At 34.3% G+C, this 17196-nt stretch overlaps 1 protein-coding gene across 14 annotated transcripts in view; it reads left to right on the forward strand.

The window, feature by feature from the left end:
* PRRC2B (proline rich coiled-coil 2B) overlaps positions 1 to 17196 on the forward strand; it is a 118508-nt gene that overhangs the window by 68616 nt on the left and 32696 nt on the right. For all 14 annotated transcript variants that reach the window (XM_074293913.1, XM_074293911.1, XM_074293920.1 and 11 more), the window contains exons 4-6: positions 2723 to 2825; positions 9375 to 9447; positions 14000 to 14143. In XM_074293913.1, coding sequence (XP_074150014.1) covers positions 2723 to 2825; positions 9375 to 9447; positions 14000 to 14143 — 320 coding nt within the window. The remainder of the gene's footprint in view (positions 1 to 2722; positions 2826 to 9374; positions 9448 to 13999; positions 14144 to 17196) is intronic.

Here is a 17196-nt window from a genome sequence, read left to right on the forward strand (position 1 = left end):
CCCAGGTCTACTTTTTCTAGTATTTCCAATTCTGGAATTGGAACTAAGGAAAATCAGATTGAAAAGTATCTTCCTTTTTAGCTTTCAATTGCTATGGGTGATTCTTGCTTCTTGAATTCACTTTGCCTGTATGTTAAAGAGTTTGATGGTGCCATTTAGTGATTGGAAGAAATTTTTATGAACAATATGATTTTTAAAGTAGTTTTTATTTGCCCTTAAAGCAGACACTGATCTCATAGAGAAGATCTATTACACTCAAAAGTTTCTGTAATGACTTGTTCTATAATGCTTCTGAGTGTAATGTATTGCAGTTACTTGGGAAGGACTAATGAATGACATTCCCCATTTCTTGACTACAATTATCAAAGGAAGTCATGCATTTTAGTAAACTTAAGGTCTTCTAATTAATCACATGCAATTTTTATTTTGCTCAGGCAATTGGGGTTAAGTGACTTGTCCAGGGTCACATAGCCAGGAAGTATTAAGTGTCTGAGACTAGATTCGAACTCAGGCCCTCCTGACTTCAGGGCTGGTGCTCTATCCATTGTGCCACCTAGCTGCCCCTCACATGCAACATTTTAAAGTAATCTCTGTATAGTCATTTACATTTCACATGTCTAAATGGACTTACTGTTAACATTTTCTAGTCATAGCTCCTTCTGTAATTTGTAATCTTAGAGTATTGACTTTTTTTAAGAGGGTAAATTTCAGGATGAAGGAATTGAGATATGAGAGGAAAGGGTCTCTTCATAATTGCCTACCGGAAAATTAATTGTTAGAACTATTGCTAGACAATAAAATCATCAGTGTGTTTTGTACTTTTAGGAGAAGGTTTTAAAAGTAGCTTAGAACATACTGTTTTCTCTGATCATTGAGAGTGATCATGATAGCATTTACTAAAAACCCATCAGTGGAGACTAAATGTTATGTTTAATTTGTTTTTTCTTTTTCTTCTGTTTTGTTTTTCTTTTTTGTTCTGATTTTTATCCCCCAACATGATTCATAAAGAAATGTTTTGTTTTGTTTTTAATCAATAACTAGGGGGGAAAAAAGGATTTAAAAAACAAAACAAAAACTCTTTAGGTGGATAGACAGGTGGAGGAAGCATGATAGACTTATCTAGTAATAATAATATTTTCACCTTCTTTCTTTGCAGTTGAAAAAATTGAGGTCCCAAAATAATGTGAGCTCTCAGAGATTTAAACCAAGCTCTTGCATTGTAGCATGATACTTTTAGTGAGCTAGTATATCCAGACTTAGAAAATAAGCCTAAAATATAATCAGATGTTAAAAATAGCTAAAATGAAAATACATTTCTTTTATCCTTTGAAATCTATATATATACATATATATATGTATGTATGAATCCCCATGTTTCTCTTTATTCATCATAGCTTTATTTGCAGTCTTATATTTACATACCACATTTTCTATATATATATTTAAATCTGTGAGGCAATCAAAGTTAAGAAGGTCTGAGGTAGGATTTGAGCTTAGGTACTCCTGACTCCAGGGCTGATGCTCTATCTACTGTGGCACCTAGCTGCCCCTATATATCTTTTAAGAGTTATTCCATAGGAATTCAAAAGCTTAAGTGTTTTTGTATTATATAAGTATTATATAGGACATATGCATGGTAAAATTTAGGCTTTCCTTGTGGTTCAGAGAAAATGATTGGTTGCTGTTTGAGATTGACTAATAAATATTTGATATTCGTATTGAAGAATATTCATACTGGAGCAGATCCATAAGGGGTGAGGTAAAAGAAGAAACTTTAATAGAAGAAATTGTGCCTGCTCAGTCATTCTCTTTATTCCTTCCACTCCTTTTTTAGGTGTTCATGCTGGAATGGATAATCATTTCCTTTCCACTCTAGCCATTTCTTTTGTGTAATGTTAAAAGATAATTGAAACTATGACTTAATTCCATCCTAATATTGAGAGTAATAGACACAAAAGTGACATCTCTAGACTTGACTGAGCAGAGACATTGAAGTGTAGGGGAACCCCAAAGACCTCTCTATAGTCGTGTTTTGTTGTTTTGGGGGTTTTTTTGGATGTCTAGTAGTGACTAAAAAGTAACAAGTAGAGGAAGAATGAAGAATTTTGGTTGATGAATAAACTAATATAGAGTAAACTATTGCATTTTCCCCAATCCCTATCCCTAGTGTTGGAAATGGCTATGACTGGATTGAGCTATTGAATCAGAATGCAAGGACTCCTCATTTACAAAAAAAAAAAAAAAAAAAAAAAAAAATTGTTTCTCTGTTAAAAAAAAAAAATTCAAACTTACCTGTATTTCAAGGAGGTGAAGCTTCTGATAATTTCCTCTTCTGCAAAATGAAGGGTCTGATTAGCTAGGGATGCTATGATCCCTGAAAACATGAAGATCTTAGACCAGAAAATTTACAGTTGAGTAGTTACTTTCTTTTGCTATGGCTCACTCATCCCTTCTGTAGAGTTCTTTTCACTTTAATTTTTCCAAAAAACCCTGAGCTTTTGTAGACAAATGTACCATAGAAGAGCAGAGGGTTTTTTTGTTTAATTGTGAAAGACTTAACTTCCCACTTCTTGCCAGAATGCTGGGGAGAGATTTTTTTTAAGGGAGTAATAAAGCAGTAGATTTTATTTCCGTCAAACAGTTGAGCAGTTGTGGCCTGTGGAGTTTTGTCAACATGTTATATCTTGTCTAATAATGCCAGTTGTTCTGCTGATTTGTCTAGTTCCAGTGTGACGGCCGCACAGCCGCAGGAGTCGCTGCTGCAGCCGGGTTTGCAGAAATCTGTCTCCAATTTACAGAAGCCGACACAATCAATCAGTCAGGAGGTAGGTACAAGTGTCCATAACCTAAATATTCTTTGGCCTCCATAATTTCGTTGAGACCAAGTAGGAGCTGTGCATGACCCTCTCTTATTCTGTAGGAAGTGGTGTTTAAATAAGACTTTAGAAAATGCATCTGTAGTATCAAACATTTTGTATTTAATGAATGTAACTTTAAAGAATGACCACGGACAATACAAATGGAACAAGTTTGGTGGCCCTTCTTCTCTCTTTTATTTTCCTTCTTTCTTTCTTTTCCCTTTCTTCTTCCCTACCCCCTTGGGAAAAAGACAGAAGGAGGGGAAAAATACTTCAGCAAAATTAACCAATGCATCAACCAATATTACATGTAGTTTTCTACTTCCATAATCTCTCACCTTTACAAAGAAGGGAGGGAGATGATTTTTCTTCCTTTTTCTTTTGTTGGAGCCAAGCTTGATTTATTATCATTAAAGTATTTAGCTTCATTTTACCTGATAATTTTGTTCTTTTCATTTACATTACTGTAGTGCTTGTATATATTATGTTCATGGTTCTGGTTTATTTGACTTTGTATCAGTTTGTATGAATCCCCATATTTCTCTGTGTTCTTTATAGTTTGTCTTATTGCAGTTTTATATTAACATACCACATTTTATGTTATTCCCCAGTTAATAACCATTGATTCTAATGCACATCAAAAGACAATAGATCCAGACCTCATTATCTAGGAATTGGTGAATCTCTTGAAAAGCAGATAGGTGGCACAGTGAATTGAGTGCTGAACTTGAGAGTTAGGAAGACCTGACTTCAGATCCTTCATCAGATACTGGACAAGTAAAACATTTAAATCTTTCTCTGTCTCAGTTTCCTGAGAGTGTAGCCCTTCCTAGGACCAAAGATCAAATGAGATTACATGTGTAAAAGGTTTTATAATTCTTAAAAGTATATAAATGCTAGCTTTTATTATTAAAGCAACACAAATTACATTTAGATTATATTGTTATCTGATGGGAGATGATTTTTCAGACCTTTTCCTCCTCTTTTCAATTTCTTAATTGAAATGTGAACAAGTATATGGCAATGGCAAAAGCTTTTGGTTTCACGTTGGCTTTATAAAAACCCGTATAAACTTAAAAAACATAGCAGCCTGAGATATGAAATTGACTCTCCTGAATGAATTAAATCCTGATGTGACCCACTGAGAACACACAAGGTTTGGTTCAAATCTAGTTTTCTAGATTTTGAAGCTTAATTTTTTTCTTTTTAAGTCATTACTAGAGTTCATTAAATGTTGTTAATGTGTTCAATGATGTTTCTTAAACTGGGAAGATAGATCAGTGAAGTCTGAATTCTTGCCTACTTTTTGCAAAAGCAAAAAACAAAAACTTTTGAAAACAAAAGAAATACAACTTGGTAGTTTCTGTATCAAGGACAAAACTAACTAGGTTTAACTGACTGGGCAGTTAATACCTTTTTCCATTGTCGTACTGTGATTTGCTTGGTAGTGCCTGTGATTGGCAGGAAAGGTTCATACTCCTGGCTACATATAAACTTAGAGCAAAGATAGATATAGGTAGATAAGGCTATTTCTGAAGCTTTTCTTCAGTGCCTGCATGATTTCTTCCCTATCGTTTGATGGAGGATCATACTCTTACTTACACACTACAATGATTTCTATTTTTTTCCCCCAAGTATGCCTTTTGGTTTTGTTTTGTTTGTTTGTTTTAATGTTAGAGTAATTCCTTTGTACTCCTCTACTTCCCATTAAACTCTCTCCCTTGTAACAAAGAAAAATAATTTAAAAAAAAATAATTATATGACACAACTCTGCCTTGTATGCTGTACAAAATCATTTTCCCTCACAGCTCTAAGAGTGAGATATGTCCTTGTTCTTTGGAATCAAGATTGTTCATTGCTTGAGTTCACTTGTCTCTGTTTCTTTTACATTATAGTAGTCATTGTGTATATTGTTCTCTTGGTCCTACTGTCTTCATTCTGTAGTACTTCATTTGGATCTTCCTGTTTTCTCTAAATTTCTCATATTTGTCATTTTTAAATGATGTAGTAATATTTTATTACATTTGCCACACAGAGTCTGTTTAGTCAATCCTCAATTGGCATTTACTTTGTTTCCAGTTTTTTTAATACCACATGGAATTCCACTATTAATATTTTGGTATTATGTGGGATTTCCTTCTGTCTTTTCATTTTTTCTAGGTATATTGTCTCCATTCTAATAGTTGTGTCACTAGGTTAAAGAGGATGAACAGCTTACAGCTTAGTGACTTTTCTTTTGCGGAATATTTAGACTAGTTCACAGTTCTCCCAACCACATAATTTTTTTCCTGTCATTTCACAGACTCTACAATATTAATTCTTTTCTTCTTTTTTTTTTCCTGAGGCTGGGGTTGAGTCACTTGCCCAGGGTCACACAGCTAGGAAGTGTTAAGTGTCTGAGACCACATTTGAACTCAGGTCCTCCTGAATTCTAGGCTGGTGCTCTATCCACTGCGCCCCCTAGCTGCCCCTCTTTTCATCTTTTACCTGAAAAATATAAAGTGAAAAAAACTCTTGAATTTACATTTTAATTAGTGATTCAGCACATTTTATCATATGATTATTGTTAGTTTGTGTTTCCTCTGAAAACTATTCATAGCCTTTTGACTCTTTGTTATGGAATGACTCTTGGCTCTTACTTTTAATATATTTATGTTAATTCCTTTTGTATTTTTTGATATAAAAATTTTATCAGGGATACTGAATGCAAAAATTCCATTTCCAAATGGCAGCTTCTTTTCTTATTCTAAAACTGCATGTACTTTGCTTCCAGTGACTTATTCCAGTCTTCATCTTTATGCAGTCAGTGCCATAGTTAAGTTACTAGTTAATTCATTCATAATTTGTAAGACAGATCATAGAAGAGATCTACTCTGTTCATTTGACACATACTATTTTTAAAACACATTTGTCTTCATGCCAAGGTACTCCGCTAGGTGTTGGGGATATAAAAACAAAAAACAAAACTTTGATGCCCTGAGGGATTTCCATTTTGGGGGGCTGGAAGGGTAGGTAAAGAATATTTACATAAGGAAATACAAAATTGATACAGGGTAATTTGGAGAAGGAGGAAAGTACTAGCTAGCAACTGGCAAGATTAAGAACTCCCTCATACCAAAATCATTTGGTACTAGCTAAGAAATAGAGTAGTTGATTGTGGAATAGGTTAGGTTTACAGGACAAAAGTCAACGACAGTAGTAATTTGGTGTTTGACAAACCCCAAAACTCCAGCTTTTGGAATAAAAACTCACTATTTGACAAAAACTGTTATGAAAATTGTAAACTAGTATGGCAGAAACTAGGCATTGACCCACACTTAACACCCTATTCCAAGATAAGGTTGAAATGGGTTCATGATTTAGACATAAAGAGTGATAAAAGCAAATTAGAAAAACAAAGAATAGTTTATCTCTCAGATGTATGAAGAAGGAAGGAATTTGTGGCCAAAAAAGAACTGGAAATCATTATTGACTTAAAAAATTAATAATTTTGATTATGTCAAGTTAAAAAGTTTTTATTAATGCAGATAAGATTAGAAGGGAAGCTATTAACTGGGAAAACATATTTAGATTCAAAAGTTCTGATAAATGCCTCATTTCTAAAATTATATAGAGAGAATTGGCTCATTTATAAGAATTCAAGCCATTCTCCAATTGATAAATGGTCAAACAATATGAACATTTGTTAGATGAAGAAATTAAAACCATTTCTAGTCATAAGAAAAGGTGCTCTAAATCACAATTGATCAGAGGCATGCAAATTAACACAATTTTGGGGTACTATTACTACATACTTCAGGAAAAGATAATGATGAATATTGGAGGGGGTGTGGGAAAACTGCAACACTAACACATTATTAGTGGAGTTGTAAAGTGATCCAACCATTCTGGAGAGCAATATGGAACTATGCCCAAAAGGTTATCGAACTCATGTATACCTTTTGATCCAGCAGTGTTTGCACTTGGCTTATATCCCAAAGAGATCTTAAATGGACCCACATATGCAAAAATGTTTATGGCAGTTTTGTTTTAATTTTTTAAAAATTAATTTTATAATTATAATTTTTTTTGACAGTACATATGCATGGGTAATTTTTTTTTTACAACATTATCCCTTGTACTCACTTCTTTTCCGAATTTTCCCCTCCCTCCTCTACCCCTTCCTCTAGATGACAGGCAATCCCATACATGTTAAATGTGTTAAAGTATATCCTAGATACAATATATGTGTGTAAAACTGAATTTCTTGTTGCACGGTAAGAATTGGATTCAGAAGGTAAAAGTAACCTGGGTAGAATGACAATAGTGCAAACAGTTTACACTCATTTCCCAGTGTTCCTTCTCTGGGTGTAGTTGTTTCTGTCCATCATTGATCAACTGGAACTGAATTAGATTTTCTCTATGTTGAACTTCAATCAGAATACATCTTCATACAGTATTGTTGTTGAAGTGTATAATGATCTTCTGGTTCTGTTCATTTCACTCAGCATCATTTCGTGTAAGTCTCTCCAAGCCTCTCTGTATTCCTCCTGTTGGTCATTTCTTACAGAACAATAATATTCCATAAGCTTCATATACCATAATTTACCCAACCATTCTCCAATTGATGGACTTCCATTCATCTTCCAGTTTCTAGCCACTACGAAAAGAGCTGCCACAAACATTTTGGCACATAGAGGTCCCTTTCCCCTCTTCAGTATTTCTTTGGGATATAATATAGCTTTGTATTGGCAAAGAACTAGAAACTGAATGGATGGCCATCAATTGGAGAATGGCTGAACAAGTTATGATATGTGAATATTATTGTTCTATAAGAAACGATCAGCAGAATGATTTTAGAGAGACCTGGAGATTTACATGAACTGATGCTAAGTGAAATGAGCAGAACCAGGAGATCATTGTTCACGGCAACAACAAAATTATATGATGATGATGATCAGTTCTGATGGGCGTGACTCTCTTCAACAATGAGATGATTCAAACCAGTTCCGATGATCTTGTGATGAAGAGAGCCATTTAAAACGAGAAAGGATCGTGGGAACTGAGTGTTGTTCACAGCATAACATTTTTACTTTGTTGTTGTTTGCTTGCATTTTATTTTCTTTCTCATTTTTTTCCTTTTTGATTTGATTTTTGTGTGCAGCAAGATAATTGTATAAATATGTATGCATATATTGGATTTAACATATATTTTTACCATGTTTAACATATATTGGATTTCTTGCTATCCAGGGGAAAGGGAGGAAAAATTGGAACACAAGGTTTTGCAAGGATTAATGTTGAAAAATTATCCATGCTCATCTTTTGAAAATTAAAATGCTTTGATTAAAAAAAAAAAAAGGAACTGCCTCATAAAGGTGCTTACATGAGCTAATGGAAGACAACACTACAAAGACCTGAATATGGAACATATGAGGAATTTCAGATATAAACAGAATGATGACTTCTATTCCAACCATTTAGGGACATTTATATTCTATGGTGATTGTTGTATAGGTTTAAGAAAATTTTTATATTGAGCATGAATGTATTTATGTTTCTACAATATTTAAATATGTAATATTAGTGTAATTAATGATTAACTTTAGCACTTTGTACTATACTTGGCTCATTGGAAATGTTTACTTTTTTTGACTGACTATTGAAGGGGATAGATGGGGGAAGAATTTTAAGATTGTTAGGCCATCTCTGTCAATCATCTTAACCATTTAAGTTGTTATTGTTTTTTAAATATCTTCCTTTACAATTGGAAGAGGAAAGCAATTAAGAATAATGATCTTAGTGAAGGTTATAACAAGGAATAATAGCTCCACCAGGAAAACTGGATTAATTTTGAGACTCAGCAAATATAGTTTGAGAGGATATATTTCTAAAATGTTGTGCCATGCAGAAGAATAACCATAATAGTTATATTCTTTATTTAAAATTATGGTAGTACCTTATATGCCACTTAAAGTTTTTCTAATTGAAGTAATAGTTTTCACTGATCGCTTAGTACTTTTAATTCCCTTTATTACCAAAATATGGTTTCAACTAATATTTGATAGATCATAAATTTAATAGCCATGAACCAAAAGGGGTCAAATTTATTAATAATCTTAAGTTTTAGCAAGAATATCAAATTAATTGACAACCAAGCAAAGAAAATACATTTCTTTCGTGTATTTTGTTCCAGGCTTAGTTTTGAAGTTCTACTTTATTTCTATTTTTCTTCTTTCTATTCCAGAGAAAAGATAAATAATGCAAACTCTGTATATGTGTTTATATAGTTCTGCTGAGTTTGTCTTGCAACATCTCACAAGGTCTCCTTTACAGTGTGCAGTTTTAAAATGGCTCTAAGACTTGAAATTATATTATGTAGCTGATGGGAACCAGAGCAGATAAAACAGACCCAATAGAGGGATTGAATAAAAGATATTGGCCTCCTTTATTCAGTACTCTTAAGTAAACAAAAGTAATCTAAGTAAGCTACAAAAATGAACCATAATCTTATTTTTGTTTTTTTCCTTCTTACAGAGTACAAATTCAGTGCCAGGTGGACCAAAGTCATGGGCACAGCTGAATGGAAAGCCAGTAGGACACGAAGGTGGTGAGTGTGGGTAGAGGGAGTTACCTAGTAAACTATTGAGGTAGGCCTTGTTAGCCCTGTCATCGTGTCACATGATTCTGAATATCTTAAATTCTAAAGTCTGAATATTATGTTATTGCTGCTGGGCTTTTTTCAATGTGTTGGCTCTTTGAAATCATTGTATTGAGAGAAATATTTGTGTTGAAGTGTGTATAGAAAAGCTGAATTATCTCCTCTGTCAGTCTGTAATTTGTTTGTACAAATAGCTTGGTTTGATAGGATTGTATATTTCTTCTCTGCCAGAATCCTCAAAGAATTGTTGTGTTTTCTTGCACTGTCTTTGGGTATAGGGTTATAAATAATACCACCTCAGGGAGTTTGTTGCTTGGTTATTAGCAATTATGTAGGAGAAATCAACAGGTTAAATCTATAGAGGAATAGGGGGCAGGTAAAGGTATCAAGGGAAATTTTCTGTAATTTTACAAATAAATGATGCACAACTGTCCAGAATAAGATAATATTGACCATGAATTCATACAAATCTAAAATTCTTATTGGTTCTGTAAATCCTTGAAGTTCTTTAGTCAAACTTGAACTGGAAGGAATAGAATACAAAGGAATGACTGCAAAGTAAATTTCAGAGTAGGAGCAAAACTATACAGCTTCTCCACAAGTGATAAGAATACTTCTGGGCATCATGATGATGGTCTGCTTACTTTTGGAAGGCAAGGGGAAAGTTTGACCTAAACACCTTAGGAGATCCTTGTCTACAGGTAAAAACCTTAACAGTTTAGAAAGAGAAGCGAAGAAAAAGGATTGTTTGTGAGAAAGTTTTATTACCATAAAACTAGCACCCTTTCTTTCTTCTATAGAACTTTAAAACCCTATCTTTTGTCAAGGCAAATTATATAGCAAGCAATATGAAAACATGCTGTGAATGCATTTGCTTCATAGTACTAGTTGATTGTAGAATTAAGCTACTTAATAGTCTTCCTATTTCTTGGTCTCTGAATATTAGCAAGATAGTTTTGGATAAAAAATGAGGAATATAATGGTTTTAGTAAGTATGTAGAAAATATTATTAAAAACAGTTTTCATGGGAAGGTTGGTATTGGAAAATAATAAACATTTTGAATTGACACAAATACAGACCATTATAGCTAGTTATAAAATATTTAAGAGAAAAAACAATCATAAAAACAGCCACAATTCAAGTCTTATCTCTAATGTTTGAAGAGACAGCATGGTACAAAATAGAAATAATGGTTTTGGGATCAGAGGCCAAAGGTTCAAATCTCACCTCTGCCATACCCTGCCTGTGTGTTCTTGGGCAAATTACTTAAATTTTCTGAGATTCAGTTTCTTATTTGCAAAATGAAAGATGAAGATTAAGATCATATATTTAGAGCTGGAAGCTTAGAAATCATCTGTTCCAGTCTCTTTATTTTATGGATGAGAAAGTGAATCTTAGAGATTTATTTGACTTGATTAAGGTGACATACAAGTTGTGAGCTGCAGTACCAGAACTTGAATCTAAGTCCTCCAAAACCAGTTCCAGTAAAATCCCATTATATCACATTGCCTCAGCCTATACTAAGATGGCTTTTTGAGTCTTTTCTGGTTCCAGATATGTGAACCTATGATATGATCATGTGGTTTTTCTGGATTTCTTAGTTCAGCATTGATACTAACTTTTTTGATCCTAAAAGTCAATTTTCAATTAATTTTCCAGCATTTATTAACATACACACAAAATGAACAGGAATAGTCCTAATTAGTTGCTGGAGGAAGTAAAAAGTTTAGCTAATACGTTATGTCCCTATTAGAATGTAAGCTCTATTAAGGTGTAAACTGTACTTTTTCCTCAGGAGAATTAAGTCTAATGGAGGATAAACCACAAACACATTACCATAATGAAAAACATTATTGTTAAGTGCATTAGAGAGTTTCAAAAGAAAGTGCCATATGAAGTCAAATCCAAAGTAGAGGCCACAGAGAAACAGGAGGGTATGGGAAAGGGATGTTTTAGTAAGATGTTATAGAGGAGGTCACTTTTGAGTTGAAACTTTTAAGGTTATGTAGGAGTTCAAAGCATGTACAAACTAGCATGAGCAAAGGTAAGCATAAAAGATGTATTAAGGAGACAGTGAGTTTGGCTAAAGGGTGGAGAATATATAACATCAGATTTGACTAAATTTTTGCTTATCAATACTTCATATCTCAATTCATATGGAGCTAGGGAATCCCCCCCCCCTTGAGATTAGTGATTGGGTTTTTTTTAAAGTTAATGGCCTTGTAGTTTACTAGTTTTGCACACTATTGACAGAAGTTGAAAGAAATTTTAATGGGAGCTGCATTAATAATGAGAGGCAGTATAGTTTAATGGGGAAAGCACTGGATTTGAAGTCAAGAGGACCTGGGTTTATATCCTGACTCTGCAGTTTGCTAATTGTATGAGGTAGTGTTATGATAGACCTCAGCGGACAGTACTGGATACTGAAGTACTTATTGTCCACACAACAGAAAGATTACGTCTTATGTTTTGTCATTCTCCTTTGAAGTCATTGATGAGAAATGCTTGGTTTCAATTTTGCCATAATTCCTCCACTGAGAGGGAATGTAGTTTACATTTTAGATATTGCTGTTGTAAAGATAATTGTAATCTAGTGATAGAATTATTTGAGCTATTATTTTGCCCACCATTTCTACAAGGGAGTTAGCTATAGTAGGTTAATTTATGTGTTGGGGAAAGTTGAGGATGAATTCACATCTGGCATGAATGTGTAAATGGGAACTTGGCTAATATGTGTCATTGGCAGTATTTCTCTTAGTTCAGGGGAATAGTGGCTGACCTGTAAAGTGATTGTCATGGTATTTATAACAGTGATATTTGTCTTCCTCTTTATGTGGATTCTATAGATTATAGTCTAAGAGAAGCAATGGAAAAAGCGTTATATGTGGAATCAGAGGACAGGAGTTTCAGTTCCTCTTATTATTATTTATTTTAATTTTCTGCACGTCAGTCTCCTTATTTGTAAAATAAATGGGCTAGTCTAGATGACCTCTAGTTGGATGATTATTTGCCCTTTGGCAAAAATAATTTTACCTCTATATTTGTTACCTATTATGTAAAATACAAGAATTTGACTAGATAATCTAAAGATGTTCCCAGGTTAAAGATTCTCTATGAATAATAACTTGGATTTATATAATGCCTTTTTTCCTAAGATACTACAGAAATCAGGTATATTCTTGATGTTTATAATTATGCAACCAAGGCCACCTGTGCAAAAGGAAATGCAAAAAAAAAACAAACCAAAAACCCATATTGAACATTGACTTTTTAGATTCTGTAATCTCTCATTTTTTTTCTTTTTCTTTTTTTTTTCCCCTGAGGCTGGGGTTAAGTGACTTGCCCAGGGTCACATAGCTAGGAAGTGTTAAGTGTCTGAGACCAGATTTGAACTCAGGTCCTCCTGAATTCAAGGCTGGTGCTCTATCCACCACGCCACCTAGCTGCCCCTGTAATTTCTCATTTTAAAAAAATAGATCTCTTCATGTTTTATTCTTGCCAATGATCTTTTAAACTATGAAACAACTGCAAACTAAACACATTCTTCACAGCAGTAGTTCTTTTGTAACATTTATAAATGGACACTCTGGTTAATAGTTTGTGAATAATGTGTACAGTTACTATAATGGCAAGTTTATATGGCTCTGGGACTTCCTTACTAACTCGTGCAAGATGAGTTGCTGCCTTCTGCATCTGTAGTAATTCCAGCCGCTTCCTTTTGGCAAAGTCTGCCTTAGTTAAGCAAGATCATGAATCAGTGGTGTTAATTATACCTAGGGGAAGCTTGTGCTTAAACTGTGCAAGAACATTGTAGGCCACAGTCAAACCTTTGGTGTGTGATTCTTATTACCATTGTAATAGGCTTTACCATATTTACAGTAAATTATAGGAGGTCTATAATTCTAGAAAATTTCATTAAATCCCACTGTGGGTTCTGGACTAAACTTTGAGGTAGGAGGACTTGAAGGAATGTAAACAAAAATGAACCGAGAAAAGAAAGACTCAACATAGGAGGGTAGGGACAGTCTGGAAACATCTGGTGATATAAGTGCCATCTGAAAGTACTTTGAGAGAGAGACTTCATTTGACTTTCCTGAAGATGATGTACGCAGTGTCAATGTAATCAGATATTGTCCTTTTTCAAAGGTAATACTACTAGTGAGTGTCATCATCAAGAAAGCATGAAACCTACATTTTTGTGTGTTTTTCCCCAAGAGTAGTATTGCATTTGTGCTTATCCATGCCCTATCTCATCACTTGTCCCTCTTATAAACAAGATGGTTTGCAGTAGTAGGGTTATGGTGGTATATGGTCTGTAGCCAGAAAGATACTTACTTGCCTGCTTTGAGGATGGAACATGTGTGGTCTTTGCCCCTCACTACCATTGTCCTCTAGTCTACTGAGACTGGCCCACTTAAAGTAATTCTATTTTAGTATATCATGGCTTTAAATGAGCCACAGATTCTTTTTCCTTTGACTTCTTCCTGGTTTATTTGACAGGTTCAAGGGGCTCAAGCCGACTATTATCCTTCTCTCCCGAGGAATTTCCGACGCTGAAAGCAGCTGGCGAGCAGGACAAGGTTGGCAAAGAAAAGGGCGTCTTAGATCTGTCGTATGGGCCAGGACCAAGCCTCCGCCCACAGAGTAAGTTATTAAGATTCCCTGTATCTGATCACTCATTAAAGCGGCAGTGGTTTTTCTTCATTATGTCTTTCTTCTCTGTGTGAGTTCTCTCCAGTGGCCAAAGCCCAAAGGGTCCCAGGATGCCTGTGGCTTTTACTGGATTCTGTCATCCCTGGGCTACTTGCTTCTCTTCTGTCATTTTAGGAACAGAGGAGGAATATTACTTCAAAGAAACTAATGGAAAACCTAGAATTACATGTCCTTTGTGGCAGACAAATGTTAATTTCTTTGCAGTCATGCTTTTGGTAGACAAGCGGTCAGTTGATTGGGTTACTGATCCTGGTAATGGTCTGTGCTACTATTTTCCTTCCAGTTAAGGTAGACTTCTATCAGTTTTGGTTTTTTATGTTCTTTCCAGGGGATTGGGAAAGATACGACAAAGGGCTGGCTACATGGCATATCATTCTCTTCCTGTTTTTAGACAGAAGACATAAAAATATAAGCACCTGCTTTTTTTTAGGATTTAATTCAAAGATTCTAAAGTGGTTTATTCATTTGTCAGTTTAGTGATTAAGCTTTTATTCTCATGTACTATTGTTAGCTCCCATTTCTTACTCTTTCCCTCTCCTGGCTTTGAGGTGTGATAGAACTGCCTTCACTTTGAATCAGGTGGTTTGAACTGTATAGTTAAACTGGGGAATTTCTAGACTGAGTAACTAGAAGTTAGAATTTGAGTCTAAGTTCTGCCTTTTAAACTAATTTTGTAACCTTGGATCCTCAAGTCTATTTTCTCACTTATAAAATAAGTATTGAATTAGAAGATCTGTGAGGTCTCTTCCAGTTCTGAAAATTTTCTAATTCCTTGGATTTTCTTACTAATTGAATAGAGGATGAATTGCTACTGTCTCTATCTGCAGTAATCTCAACTATGTCTCTCTGGCAAACTATCAGCAAGACCATGAATCAGTGATGGTAACTATACCTGTGGTATATGTATACTTATACTGTATAGGAAGCAGTGCATGCCATGACAATTTGGTTGTGTGGTTATTAATGTTACTGTTATGAGCTTACTATGTACCAGGCTGGAGTTCATGTAGGACTGACTTAACTGTGGCTAATGACTGACTCTTAAAAGACTGAGTAGGAATCAACAGTGTGGCCTAACTGCCAAAAATATGTTATATAGTTTTATTTTGCATTAATATAAAGATTTTAAAATTTGTTTTGTTGAATTTTTTTTTTTTATACCTCACTGTCACTTTCTAATCATTCTTCCCATGTTCCCTTAATAAAGACTAAAACACAGTTAATTCTATACTTGTAGATTCCTGCCTTCATCCATAGGAAGGAAATCTACTTCTAGTCCCCTGGAAACAAGATCAGTCATTTTACTAATCTGGATTCTTTTCTCTTTTAGTGTAATTTTTTATTCTTTTTTAAAAACATAATCCAAAAATATACTGCTCTTTTAGTCTCTCCAATTCTAGAACCTACCCTAATTAGTTCTTGAGCACTAAATGTACATCACTAATTCACATCCTATAGAACATTTCAAACTGGATATATCATAGGCACTTCAAACTTAACATGGTCAAAATAGAAATATGGAACTTAACATTCTTTCTCTAAAATCCATACTTTTTCTGAATTTCCCTATTAACTGTCTATCCCTGTTATTATCAATGTTACCATCATCTTTTTTATCACTTGGATTTGCAAGTTATCTTTGATTCCTTACTCTCCTTTATCCATATATCAAAATAATTGAATTGTCTAGACATTTCTGTTACTTTAAAACTCTACTATGAATTTCCTTTTCTCCCCTGACATAGCTACGACCTTAGCGTAGGCCCTCATCATCTCTTGCTTGCACTGTTGCCATAGCTAATTGATGTCCCTTGCCTCATCCTTCTTTCTACTTCAATCCATCTTCTACGTGGCTACCAAAATTATTTTCCCAAAGTGTTCTTCTGACCCCTTTATTTCCTCATTCAGTAACTGAAGATGCTGAGGCTTAGTGTAGTTCGTGGCAGATAGAAAATGCTTAATAAATACTTAGTGATTGATCAGCTTCCTGTCACTTTTCTGATCAAATATAAAATTATTTAAAGTTCTTCACAATGTGACCCACTCCTACCTCTTGCTTCCCCCTGCACCGGGTTCCAGCCCTATTAGCCTACTTGCTAATCTCCACAGAGGATACTTATATTTCCTACCTCCATGCCTTTGCATAGGTTAGCCCTGTTTCTAGACCATTTTGCCTCCTTATTTCTACCTTTTGGAATACTTGGCTTTGAGACTTGGCACAAACATTCCCCTCCATAAAAGACCTTTCTTTGTCTTTAATGCCTCGCCGTTGCTTTGTATGTTTTACAGTAAATGAATAAGGTGTCTCCTATTAGAAGTTTATTATGGAAAGAGCCTGTTTCATGTTTTTCTTTGTAACCCCAGTGCCTTACATAGTGCCCATAAATACAGAGAGTCATGATAAAAGGTTTTATTGATTGTTTTCTTTCTTCTGCATAACTTATAAAAAAAACTTATCTTTTTCATAATTTCTTACAGTCGTCATTTCTTAATTTTTTCCACATAACATTCTTCAGCCATTTCCAAATTGATTAGGAACACCTTTGGTTCTAATTTTCTGCTACTATAAAGAGTCTTCTATGCATATTTTGGTATATGTATGACCTTTTTGTTTTTTATATTCTTAGAATATTATGCTCAGCAGGGTAGGTAACATAGAAGGTATGAACAATTCTGTAACTTTTTGTGTAATTTCAGTTTTGGACTTACATCTGATTTCATTTTCATTTTTGATATAAAGGTTTTCCTCTTCATTCAGTAGTTTGTCTTGTTTTATTCAGTAATTTGTTTTGTTAGTATAAAAGCTTTTTAACTTTATAAATTCAAAATTAACCTCTTAAAGAAGGTTTACTTTTATTCTTTGTTTGGTTAGGAATTCTAACCATTGTTATGAACAGGGCTTATTGGGAACATGACAGCCAATTTTAAATGGCAGGACTGTTACTTGGAAAAGAAATTGAATTATAATTTAAAAGGACAGAACA

The sequence above is a fragment of the Sminthopsis crassicaudata genome, chromosome 2 (genome assembly GCF_048593235.1).
Source record: "Sminthopsis crassicaudata isolate SCR6 chromosome 2, ASM4859323v1, whole genome shotgun sequence".
NCBI classification, from domain to species: Eukaryota; Metazoa; Chordata; class Mammalia; order Dasyuromorphia; family Dasyuridae; genus Sminthopsis; species Sminthopsis crassicaudata.